This window comes from Rhipicephalus microplus, chromosome X, assembly GCF_043290135.1.
Source record: "Rhipicephalus microplus isolate Deutch F79 chromosome X, USDA_Rmic, whole genome shotgun sequence".
Lineage (NCBI taxonomy): Eukaryota > Metazoa > Arthropoda > Arachnida > Ixodida > Ixodidae > Rhipicephalus > Rhipicephalus microplus.
In genome coordinates, this window is record NC_134710.1 from 186,523,620 (window position 1) to 186,536,994 (window position 13,375).

A 13,375-nucleotide genomic window follows, 5' to 3' on the forward strand; every position below is an offset into this window, starting at 1 on the left:
TTAATTTGCCGATTCTTGTCTATGGTGCAGGTCAAAAGAAATATAGCTAACTAATGCAGCAAACTACTAAAGTTTTGTCTTAGCGACTGACTACTACGTGCCAAAGGGCCATGAGAATAACAAAGCAATAACAAGCTACTACAGCGTTTCATGGGAAGCAATCTCCTCCAGTCTGACAGTGTGTCCTTTGAAAGCATTTGTGGCAACTAGCAGTGACAAGTAACAATGTCGCTAAGTGCGCTTACAGTGGCCATCAAAGAGGCATGATATTGTTACGTTAGGTGAGGTAACTTAAGGGGGTTTTTAATGGGCACTGAGACCACAATCACAGTAGAAGCAACGTCGTCTTCCTTCTCTACCCGCGCTTCCCTTGTTTTTCCTGGTAGTGACACTTCGTATCATTCCTCCTGTCTCAGACGAAGCACTCTGGGCGAGTCATTCTTGTATCTTTCGTGTAAACGGCTTCAGGCGGGCAACATGCGTCACCTCTGTCTTGCATGAACGTCTGCTACTAGTGGTGACACGTGCGATTTCATAGTTGACCTCGCTGAGACGATGACGTATCAGGAACGGACCGGTGTAGTGTGCCAGTAGCTTTTGGCTCAAGCCTTGTCTGCGTATTGGGGTCCACACCCACACTAGACCACTGGGGGCATTGGTTGCATGCCGGTGTTGACTGTCGGAGTGAGTTTTGGTGGACTCTTGCGCTGCCAGTGTTCGTAAGCAGGCAAGTCGACGTGTCTCTTCCACAGGACACAAAGTTTCCGCAATTGTGAAATCGTCATGGACGATGTAGGGGGTCTATCCTATGTACGGCTGACGCAGAAGCCTAGCTAATGTTTCGGCTGCACACAGTCGTACCGTGCATGATTAACGTCCCCTATCCGTAGCTAGTCTCATGGCAGCTACACGGGTTCGGGTGAATAAGGCAACAGGCTGGGTCAACAACAACACTTAATTGCTAGGCGGTAGCAATAGCGTGCAAGTGTCGCAAGGAGATAGTACAGAAAACAAGGGTATGCGCTTACTCCTTGGTCGTTGTCGTCCTCGGCTCGCAGGGGCATTGCGGGTTCGACCTCCTTCTTCAAAGGCCAGTGTCAGAGAGCCCGTGCGGCCGTCCGCACGCCAGTTTTGTCCCCTGCCCCTGTTTCCCTCTCCCTGATGAGAATAATACCTTTTCTCGCTGAGGGAGGAGAGACCCGTTCTGCACGACAGGAAAAGGGGGAATCGCGAGCGCCGGCCGTGCGGGTATTCCCGCTACACGGCTTTCGGGCTGCCGAAAAAAGGGAAAGGGAAGCTGGGCGCGCGTGCTCCCCCACAACGACAAAAGGAAAGATAGTGTCCAGCGTATGTCACGGTGAGCAAGCGTAGAGCGGATTGAAAGGGCTGTAGCCTGTCATTTTGTGTTTTGCCATGTTGAAAGAGTTTGTGACGAATGGTTATACTTCATCCCAGTTTTCGTGGTCGGAGGTGACGTACATTGACAACGTGTTGACGAACGTTCGGTCTGTGTGCCCGGTTAGGCTGTTAGTTTGTGGATGATATGCAGTTGAGTGTCAGAACTTGGAGGCACACAAACGAAGTAATGATTCCACAATATCAGCAATAATTTTTCGTCCACGGTCACTTATCACACGAGCTGGGCCGTGTTGGAGGATGACTGAATGCAACAGAAACTCCAAAACCTGGACTGCCGTGGCAGAGCATAAGGCAGCCGTCTCGGCGCATACAATTATCCACCGATTACCTTTTGAGGAGCGTGGAAATGGTCCCATCAGATCAATGCCGACCTTTTCAAAAGGGGAAGGGGGGGCTTTACGGGCTGCAGGTGACCGACTTGACCCGAGATGGGCCGCTTGTGGCTGTGAGACTGTGTACAGCTGGCCACGTAGTTTTGAATTGCCTTGCTTATTTTGAATGAATGAACAGATTTTATTTCTGAAGAGGTACAGAAAAACGGCCAATAGAACCGCTCTTTCGCGTGACTAGGGGTTCGTGCGGTTCCTAGATGGCCAGAGGTAGGATCTTCATGCGCGAGACGCAGAACAGACGTTTGGAGGGACGCAGGAACAACCAGCAGGAAACGGCCGCCCGTCGTGGACAAGTTTCTCTGGTTAAGAAGACCATTTTGGACACGGAATCGGCCTTCGCTTATTGACTTTCTTGCTCAAGGGAAGAGAGCTTTCAAGCTTGGGTCATTACGCTGCTCAGCGGCGAAAGTCACGGCATCGGGTAAGCCAGACAGCAGAGAAGCGATAAGGTGGTCAAAGTTATCGGCTTCAAAATCTGTTGTCGGTAGCGGCATCCTGGAGAGGCAATCCGCTTCAGCGTGTAGACCGCTAGTCTTGAATGAAATGGTGAAGACATATCTTGCAAACTAATGGCCCATCGTGCGAGGCAGCCAGATGCGTCATGAAGGTTGACCAGCCAACACAGGGAATGGTGATCTGTGACGATAGTGAACGGACGACCATAGATGTATGAGCGAAACCGTTGCACGGCAAAGACTACCGCTCGGCATTCCTGTTCGGTCATTGTGTAGTTGCGTTCAGGCTTGCTTAAAAAATGACTTGCTTACACCACGACGTGTTCCTTCTTACCAGAACGCTGAACGAAAACGGCGCCGATACGGATGCCACTCGCATCTCTGTGAATTTCTGTGGGTGACAAAGGTTTGAAGTGCTGAAGTATTGGCTGCGAAGTTAACAAATACTTCAGCTAGTGAAAAGTGGCATCACACTCGAAAATCCACTGAAATAGGCTGTTCTGCATAGAAGGCTTGTCAGGCGGTGAACGACATCCGCAAACGTGGTTACGAACCGGTGGAAATACGAGCAGAGCCCGATGAAGCTACGCAGTTGTTTCACACATTTAGGATGCTCGAACGATTCAACGGCCGCTGTCTTATGTAGGTCAGGTCTAATGCCATCTTTTTCGACGAGATGTCCCAACACCAATGTCTTTCGCTTGCCAAAGTGGCACTTTTTAAAATTCAATACAAGGCCAGCTTTTTCAATGCAGTTGAGCAGGAGGTCAAGGCGGGTGTAGTACTCCTCAAACGTACGTCCAAAAATTACGACATCATCAGGGTCATCATCATCAGCCTGGCTACGTCTACTGCAGGACAAAGGCCTCTCCCATGTTCCCCCAGTTAACCCGGTCCTGTGCTTGTTGCTGCCAATTTATACCCGCAAACTTCTTAATGTCATCTGCCCACCTAACCTTCTGTCTCCCCCTAACCGGCTTACCTTCTCTGGGAATTCAGTTAGTTACCCTTAATGACCCGCGGTTATCCTGTCTACGCGCTACATGCCCGGCCCATGTCCGTTTCCTCTTCTTGATTTCAACTATGATATCCTTAACCTCCGTTTGTTCCCTAATCCACTCTGCTCTCTTCTTGTCTCTTACGGTTACACCTACCATTTTTCTTTCCATTGCTCGCTGCGTCGTCTTCAATTTAAGCTGAACCCTCTTTGTAGGTCTCCAGGTTTCTGCTCCGTAGCTAAGTACCGGCAAGATACAGCTGTTATATACCTTCCTCTTGAGGGATAGTGGCAATCTACCTGTCATAATTTGAGAGTGCTTGCCAAATGTGCTCCGCTCCATTCGTATTCTTCTAGTTACTTCAATCTTGTGGTTCGGCTCCGCGGTTATTACCTGCCCAATGTAGACATAGTCTTTTACAACTTGAAGTGCACTATTACCTATCTCGAAGCACTGCTCTTTTTCGAGGTTGTTGTACATTACTTCCGTTTTCTGCAGATTAATTTTAAGTCCCACCTTTCTGCTCTCCTTGTCTAACTCTGTAATCATGAGTTGCAATTCGTCCCCTAAGTTACTCAGCAATGCAATGTCATCGGCGAAGTGCAGGTTACTAAGGTACTCTCCATTAAGTCTTATTCCTAACTGTTCCCATTCTAGGCTTCTGAAAACCTCCTGTAAGCACGCGGTAAATAGCATTGGGGAGATGGTGTCCCCCTGCCTTACACCCTTCTTGATTGGTATTCTGTTGCTTTCTTTATGAAGCACTATGGTAGCAGTTGATCCCCTGTAGATTTCTTCCAGGATCTTTATATATACTTCATCGACGCCCTGATTCCGCAGTGTCTGCATGACAGCTGATATTTCTACTGAATCAAACGCATTCTCGTAATCTCTGAAGGCTATGTATAGTGGTTGGTTATATTCTGAGCATTTCTCTATTTCCTGATTGATAGTATGAATGTGGTCGATTGTTGAGTAGCCTGTTCGAAATCCAGCTTGTTCCTTTGCTTGATTGAATTCTAATGTTTTCTCTACTCTGTTAGCAATTACCTTTTTAAATAGCTTGTATACTACAGAGAGCAAGCTGATCGGCCTGTAATTCTTCAAGTCTTTGTCATCTCCTTTCTTATGTATTAAGATGATGTTCGGATAACACATGCATATATGCCATTTTAAACCACGCAATATAGAGTTCATAAATCTTTCGAATGTTGCAGGAGCGTTGCATAATCCGAATGGAATAACGTTGAACTCGTAAAGTCAGTCGGTCGTAACGAATGCTATCTTTTCTTTGTCAGCTGCGTGCATTGGAATTCGCCAGTAACCTGATCTCAGGTCAACACATGAAAAGTAGGACGCGGAATACAGGCAGTCTAGAGCGTCATCGATGAGTGGCAGTGGATAGAAGTCTTTCTTGGTAACAGAATTCAGTCGGTGGTAGTCAACGCAAAATCTCCACGTACCATCCTCCTTCCTCACTAGAATGACGGGAGCAGCCCAAGGACTTGCCGATTCCTGTATTATTCCATTTTCGAGCATTTCTTGGACGTGCTCATTGATGATCTTGCGCTTCGATAGTGCCACTCGGTAAGGTTTCGGCCTAATGGGATACGCCGACTTGGTGTGGATCTGATATGTATCCGGGATGCTGGAATTGAAGGCCTTTGGCTGTTTTTAGAAAAATCAAACATTTTCGAGTGCTTAGATAGAACGTCGAGCAGTGTATGACGTTCGCTTTGGTCAAGTGACTTGCTGACCATTTGTAACAATTCGGCTTCCTCTGAACCTTGTGAGCCTAGATGTTCATTTTGGCTTGTAGCATCAACAAGCCCAACCAGCGTTGTAGATGATTCGGGTCTAAATACTGCAAGTTTCATGCCACCTGCAAAACTGCAGGCTCCATAGAACTGTTCATTGTCCACACACCTGCTCGTCCATCAACGACTGACACTATACAAGGGAGAATGAGGATGTTCTTTTTCAGGCATGCCAAGGGAATAGATTCGAGCGTAGCATCAAACACGCCACAGTTGTTACTGTGGAGCGCTCGTGTTGTCCTCTTTGCTTTCCGTACCTCGACTTTCGTCTGTTTCTTCTAGCACATTCGTGCTCGCGCTGCAACCCTTATTATCATGAATTCAAACCAACTAGCCCAAATCGGCATTCTTCTTCAATGCATTTCTAGTACACAGGGCAGTCCTACTTTTTTGGACCCTCATTCTCAAGACCCAGCCACTTTGGTTTCGTGGATTGCAGTATGTTTAAAAAAAAAAAATCATCGCTCGTGTTGTCCTCTTTGCCTTCCGTACCTCGACTTTCGTCTGTTTCTTCTAGCACATTCGTGCTCGCGCTGCAATCCTTATTATCATGAATTCAAACCAACTAGCCCAAATCGCCATTCTTGTTACTGGAACATGTCACGGGAACACACATAGCAGAAAATGCAGGAGCGACTGTGTCCACGGGGATGAAAAAGATGCATTCACCCGGACAGGAATTTTTCAAGAGTGCCGTTGGGAAAGTACCGTGTATGGAAAGGTGCCTTCTGCAGTCTACAGTTGCCCCGCACTCACACAAGAAATCGGTACCCAAGATAACGTCATGTGTAGGCCGCAGAATAACCGCAAACTCTGTGCAAGACATCTTGCCACACAGCGAGATGTCCACAGTACAATATCCCACCAGACACAACACGTCACCACTTACAGCACGAAATGTCACACCACGGTTCAGGCAAAACATCACTTTAGGTCCTAGCAGATTCTTAAAGTTTACACTCATCACTGAGAATGTCGCACCTGTATCCACAAGTGCCATAGTACCCACTCCATCGACAACTACATGAGCTTTGTTCTTCAACATAAATGCTGATGGGGGTATATCTGTAGATAGCACCTGTGATCTTGCAGCCTCACCGCCACTGGCCGCACCGACTAGTTTTCCGGTGGCAGTGTCCGTGTGCGTTGCCGCGGTGACGGTGATCATGGAGCATGTGGAGCTGGTGTTGGCGTCAAACTTCGATCAGGGGCCGGCGAGGGGTAGCGTGATCCGGTAGGTGCACATGGTTTCCGTGACCTGGAGAGCGGATGGTCGAAAGGTTGGTGAGACATGTACCAAGGCTGTGGCTGATATGGGCGGTGGTCACAAAAACGTGCGATGTGACCCGGGACGCCACAGTTGTAGCACACCGGAATCGGTCGAGGGGCACGTGGCTGCTTAAAGTAACGACTCCTCTCGGAAGGCATGGGATAGTGGTGCCGCTCTTTAGGGGCACCCTAGGCAGGCGATGTTGGCTAACCAGGTGAGCAAAAACTTCGTAATTTGGAGGTGGTTGACGTGGTAATCCAGCCCTGCGCCTTGATATTCAAAAGCGTCTTCTGCGTTTACCGATGTTTTCCATGGTGGAAGAGAAAGAGGAGTCCGCACACGTTCTGGTTCGCTTGCGTATGCATCCTGAAAATCGCTGGGGCGAATATAGGTCTGCTGACATCGAAGGAACTCTTCTCTGGCGATCTGTCGTTTGGTCAAAGCAAGCTCATTAGGCGGCACTGTTTCAACACTAGCCACAGTAGGGATGTTGGACAGGTGGCCGAATTTCGGAGAGATCCGTACGTCGCACCCTAAGGGATTCAAAGGTATGACAGTGCTTGATCACGTCGGACAGGGAGTTGAGGCTGTCTTTCTCAATCAAGAAATCGTACACGTCTTGGGTTATACCCTTGAGAATGTGTCCAGCCTTGTCTTCTTCAGACATCCTTGCATTCACTATCTTGCACAGCTTCAACATTTCTTCGATATACGTCGTACATGTTTCTCCTGGAAGCTGTGCCCTCTTAGACGATGTCTGCTCCGCACGTTTCTTCTTTGCGTCCAAATCACCGAAGCACTTCTGCACTTCTTCAACAAAACGTTCCCAAGTCGTGAACATGTCCTCGTGGTTCTCGTACCACATGAGGGTGGTGTCAGTTAACAAGAATACAACATGATTGAGCTGCTCGTTCGAGTCCTAGCCATTGCCTCTGCACCCAGCACCTCCACAAAATTGTTTTTGTAAGGTGAGGTAACTTAAGGGGGTTTTTAATAAGCACTGAGACCGTGATCACAGTAGAAGCAATGTCGTCTTCCTTCTCTACTCGTGCTTCCCTTGTTTTTCGTGGTAGTGACACTTCGTATCAATATTATGGTTTTCTGTGAAATATTCACTATCTCTGCTTCTGAGTTATCAGCACTTTTCTCTCATTATATATGGCCAAACAGAACAGTCTCTGCTTTCAAAGTAGTGTACACATATTGTGGTCATTGTAGCTCTAGCAGACCTCCGTTATTGAAGTACTTAAGTTCGGCACATCTTCCGCATAAAGCCCTTCATGTGCACTCCACGTCCCTTGACCTGCTGCGACCAGGCTGGCCGCTTTCGCGTGGGAGGAATTAGTGTAGGCATTTATTATACCCATCTTCTTCATCTGTACATTATCATCTTCGTAATTAATTCGTTATGCATCTTCATCATTCTCGTGTATGAGAATCGTCATTCTGTGTTCACCGTATTCACCTTAGCTGTTGGCCATCGAGTTCTTGGCAAATACACATCGTCTAAAACCAGGACCTCGTGATATTTTTAGTAGTATAGTTTAGGATACCTAGTATGAAAATATGTATTTTTGTTCACTACTGTATGTATGCATGATAATTATATTAATGCACAAGGTGCAGTAGTTGTTTAAAGGAGTGTTGCTAGCTCATACACTAGACCTTACTCAAAGATAACTTTGAACATCAGCGAAATTTTCTCCCAATCTCAACCACTCTATTGCTAACACAGTTCCTTGGTCATTGTTCCTGATTGAGCTCTTAATTAAAGGCCATTGTAGTGAAATTTTGAGCTACATAAAAAGTGCCATTCCTAATATTCTTTTTATAGAAAGAAGGACCAGTACACTTGAAGTAAAACTAAGATGGTGTCTCTGTACTCAAGGAACAAAACACGGTACATATATTAGTCCATAACTACTAAACGGTATTCATTGCACCGTTTATACAATAAGTCAGCTAGCTAACTCACACAAGCGATATAGCATGCCAAAAGAAAGGTTGCAAAATCAAGGAAATTCTACTCAACATGCAGCAGATTTAAGTGTGTACAAGGCAGAAACCCACGTTTGCTTTTCATGAGTGAAGCTTCGTGAGCAATGACACCTATAACAAGACAGGGAGTCATCCTCTGGACACTTTTCTCAAAGCTGCCTCGTTGAGTGTGCATTGTTGACTGTGCATACTGTTGATTCCAAACGGGGAGGAAGAAGAAAAGTCCTCTCATGTTCAAGTAATGCCGTCAGATGGTGTCACCGTAGGAGCGTTCATGCCATCCCTCACTCACCCTATTAGTGCCACATGCTTGTGGAACACATGCATGGAGAAGTTGGATTATATTAGACATAAGAGGGGATGCAAAACGTTAGGAAACGGTAGGGTGGTAATGAAATGAACAACACTGAAAGTTTACAGAAATCAGTTTTTTATGCAATACTCTCGTAGGGTACAGAGTACATCGTCTCACATATTTTCATGTAGTGAGTGTTGTGGTGCACATTTGTTTGTACACGTATGCTATGTTACATGTCACTTTTTTTCTAGTAACATCAGCACGGATTGCTGACATACTTTGTAGCTGGTACTTTTTTAGCAGTTTAAGTTGGTGGTGTGCACTGCCTTTAGTAACCCTAGAAGCCACCTACTAATGAACTGCTGCCTCAGCAAGACTTCTTATTTCTGCGGAGGTATTGCCTACAAAGGAAATTCACTCAGTAGGCAGGTTTAATGAGACTAACTGCGGCCCACATATAAAGTGCTGCTTTCCCTAGACAAACATAGCATTGTGCAGCTCTGCATGCAATGAAATAATTCATATATCTTGCACTTCGTCAGTGCTGACATTTTTGCATTATATTTGATTACCACAATGAGCTTGCTGTGTCTATGTTGTATGTGCATCTGAAATCGCCATAGCAGTCGCACGTTTGTTCCAGGCGGGAATGGCGGAGCTGGCAGTAATTTTACACAGCTATGTTGTCCATGACTGTGAAATTTAAACCACTGCTCTTCCCGTAGCATTGATTTCACCACTCTTTATGGCCTTAAATGATTATTCCTCTATGTTATCGTATTTACGGAACTTTCAACGAACTAGACATTGCAAAGTCAAATGAATTGCTACCGAATGGATCCAGACTTAAAAGTACTTGTCATCTTTATTGCTTCTGTGAATGATGTTTTATCCACTCAGCTAGAATAGCTCATCAGATAAGGGAAAGTGCATTAAGACGCTGTATATGCACTTCTTTTTTATAAGCATTCTTGGATTCAGCAGTGCTGAATAACATCTTGTAATGTAAGCATGATTCATGTCGTATTTGCTTGCAAGCATCAATTTCTATTTGTAAACACTTGCCTCATCTTGATCGAGCAAGCCAGTGGCTTTGGTGTTGTGCTGCTGAACATAAAGCATCATCATGGCTGCATATTTGCCACATTCGAATTGGACTACCCTACATCTAAAAAATTTAATCTGGAGTTCTCCACAAAGCCATGTCTCATACTCGGATTGTGATCTTGACAAGCAAAGTCCCAGTACTTAGTGCCCGATTTTAAGTGCCGACTAAAGTGCATGTATCGTACAAGATGCAGTTTTCATTTTTGTCTGTTGAAATAGCAGTCTACTGTAAAAGTAAGAGTACTAGTTTAGAAAATAAATTACTCTGTTTATAAAATGTCATTCTCAATTCAGTGATTTTGGCAGAGTAATTGGATGTGTTGTTGAGTTGTGGCAGTGTTACTATTTACATCATAGATGCTCATGAAATGAGAAACACTGAAGCCTTACACAAAAAGGCAACAGGCACCACCAATTGAACCAGGAAGAGGGTGTGGTGTCATGGCCCTTTCGTTTTGATCTGCATCACGAATATTTCTGTGGACCACAAGTTCTCCGACTTATAAACAGATTTAAGGCAATCAGGATGTCACCAATAGTTACACACATGAAATGGACACTCCCAACATACCACACACAATAAGATACAGGAACAAAACATGGCACCTGGCCCTATCAACCAGCAAAGAAGAAGATGGTGTTTCCTGTTCTTAATTTGTCATATTGCTAGAAGGTAGTATGAATGTGGCATTTTTACTTCCAATAGCATCCACTGTCATGAACTACTTTATCTTTCAAGTCTGGGAAGTCTTGCACTCTGGTATTTATCACATTTGTTTTATGCTAATCACAAACTGAATCATATTCTGCCTGTGTCTTGTTAAGGTTGTATATAGGTTACTGGTTAGAATGAATTGATATTTCTATAATTGATGATCATAATTATGGAGATTTTTTTGCTATAATGTGATTTTACATTTAGGTTTTTAGAATTGAAAGTTTCAGCTTGTATGCTGAACCCTAAATATATGAGTACTGGCATGGCTTAGAACACCAGAAGTTCAATGATGTGCATGATTTAGAAGCCTTAACAACTGCCTCAGGAATATGCAACAAGGACTGCCTTATTGTTCTGAAGACATGCCTCATGTTGACTGAGCTAAACCTGGAAGGAAACCCCATTCCAAAGTGCAAGGATCATGTTGAAGTTTTGCTCCCTCAGGTTAAATTCTTGGATGCATTTCTTTTGTCAAGCTAATTATAGTTTTATGGTGTGGATGAAGTGGAGCTGAGCATATGCAGCCAACTGCAGCAGTTCATCACAAACTCCTTCAGTGCAACTTTTCGATGCTGTAGCATATCCCATTTTGTTTATGATGTTATACCTCGGTGAAATGCCTTGAAGGTGGCTGACTTAATCTGATCTGCCTTAAGTGAGAGGTGCTAAATCTGTACGGACTCAACCTAAAAATAGTTTTACAACTTTTTTATTTAACTCTGAATAAATGGTGGTGCTTATAAAGTGCACGTTGTGTAGAAACTGACTTGTACTGCTTTTTCAGACTTTAATAAGTATAACCGAAAGCAAGACCTTATTGTTTGAATGTTTTAACATTGTAGATTTCACTTCACATCACTTGAATGTAGGTGAAGCAACTCATGGTGTCCGTTCTTTGATGGCTTCACAATTTTTTCCAATTGCACACGTTTGATGACTTTGCACGTTTGTAGCCTCATCCTAGAGTCTTCCATGCTTTGTGTTATATGAACCAGGCTTTGTAAACAAAATTAATGTCCCTAGTACGTTTGTCGCTGTCTCCTGCCGCAGCTCAGTGTAAAGATAATGTCTTACTTAGCGCTTTACAGTTACCTGCTGTGCAGAATATATATAAGTTGAAGATAAAGAGTAGTAACTGCAATGTATGCATAATTTTTATTATTTGCAAGCTTCTTTACAGCAAAAGTTTTTTTGAAAGAGAAAGGTAACGGCAGTAACAAATGGAAATCTAGTTTTGAGAGTGTCTGCTAAAGCTAAGGCAGATGCGTTAGGAGACCTGTGGCGGCGAGAAAAGCTTGTAAATGTACTTTACATTTAGGTTGTTGCAGATTAAATCAGAAGGTACTTCGGCATTTATTGGGCAGTGCTTATTGTAACAGGTAATAGCAAAAAAAGGAAAGGTTGCCCTTTCTCCTTGGCATTGTGAACTGTTGACCGTGCATGTGGTAATTGAAACTATGATGAGTGACACAAAGAAAGTGAACATAACGGAACATTTATTGATTGAGCAGCTTTTTTTCTGCCCTAAAGTTTTCGGATCTAACTGACAAAGGCATGATACATCATATCGCAAGTCTTTGCCGTTCGTAATCTGCTGAACTGTATGAAAGAACCAGTGTTCTGTTTTGCTTACTTAGATGCAAATTTGATTGTTTCTCATGGGGATTCGTAACTCTAGAATTTACGACTACTTTTGCTGGCAGCTCTGCTCAAATGAAGTAAAGCTGCATACATGCAGGGGCATGGTGGCACTTTTATTTAGATCTGTGCTGAAGTTCCTGAATTGTGGCATTAATCCTTTTCCAATAAAGACGAGCTAAGCTTGTCCATATGGTTTGAACCACTTCTTCCAAAGGCGAGCCCAGCGAAAATGAGCTGGGCTTGTCCACGCTGGAAGAAGTATTTTGGGGTGCCGCTATGATGCTAGCCCGATTCATTTTACCGAGTTCTCTTTGGCCTGAACAGATGACGGTGCAGTAAAAATTTTTGACAGTGCAGTAAAAAAAACGCATCACGTCTTCATCGACCGTGTGCGGCAAGCACTTTGCTGACAGTGATTTTTGCTACACTCGCCCTATTGACGCTCCACTTTCCGGTAAGCTTGCAACCGTGTTTCAGCACCTCGCCAGTATTTCAGCCATTCATTGCACGCAGGCTAAAGGCGTAGGTGACTTGAATTAGGTGAGGTGCCATCCCAAAACTTACTGCGAAGGCCCCTAGGCAGGGAACCGACGCCGACGCCTCCAAATCACTTCGGCTAAGTGCGCCTCGTGAGCACAGCTGAGTAGTGCAGGACATCTGACACTATAGCTTTATAATTGGTTGGTGTACGTACGTATTGCCGCATTCAACCTGCAGAGGAGAGCTCGTGCAGCCAGAGAGGAAGACGAAGCTCTTGCCTGGTCCTCTTTACGAGCGCCTTTCATTTTAATTAAAGTGAGCTCTTCTATATCAGACTCCTGCTGTGTCTGCGTCGTGACACTGGTGGAGGTGCTGGGTACATGTCCAGGACACCTTCGAACAGCCCGGGATCTAGTACACAAAGACTTCCGCTCGTCGAAACACCCGTTCACCGCGCCAGCCGCCGCCTGTTAGGCCTGAGCCCAGAGTTCGGTCCTTGGACGGAAAACATGATCGCGCCGGGAAGCAGTTGCCCCACCATGACGAGCCCAAGCACGACACAGGTGACTGTTTTCACCCCTAAAGCTCCTGTGGACTTTCATGGCAACACATATGAGGATGCAGATGACTGGCTTGAGGAGTTCGAGCGCACAGCCAACGTTAACGGGTGGAACGCCGCTCATAAGTTGGGGTATGTGTATTTCCCTCTTCAAGACGGGGCTCGCACATGGTTCACGAATCGCGTGTGGTCAACGTGGGACGAGTTCCGGCGGAAGTTTCTG

The 13,375-nt window shown here is 45.1% G+C and overlaps 1 protein-coding gene across 2 annotated transcripts in view; it reads left to right on the forward strand.

The window, feature by feature from the left end:
* The window catches only part of RabGGTa (Rab geranylgeranyltransferase subunit alpha), a 112,154-nt gene extending 100,920 nt beyond the window's left edge, over positions 1–11,234 (forward strand). For both annotated transcript variants that reach the window (XM_075878354.1, XM_075878355.1), the window contains exon 13: positions 10,798–11,234. In XM_075878354.1, coding sequence (XP_075734469.1) covers positions 10,798–10,952 — 155 coding nt within the window. In that variant the 3' untranslated portion in view covers positions 10,953–11,234. The remainder of the gene's footprint in view (positions 1–10,797) is intronic.
* Positions 11,235–13,375: the final 2,141 nt, after the last annotated feature.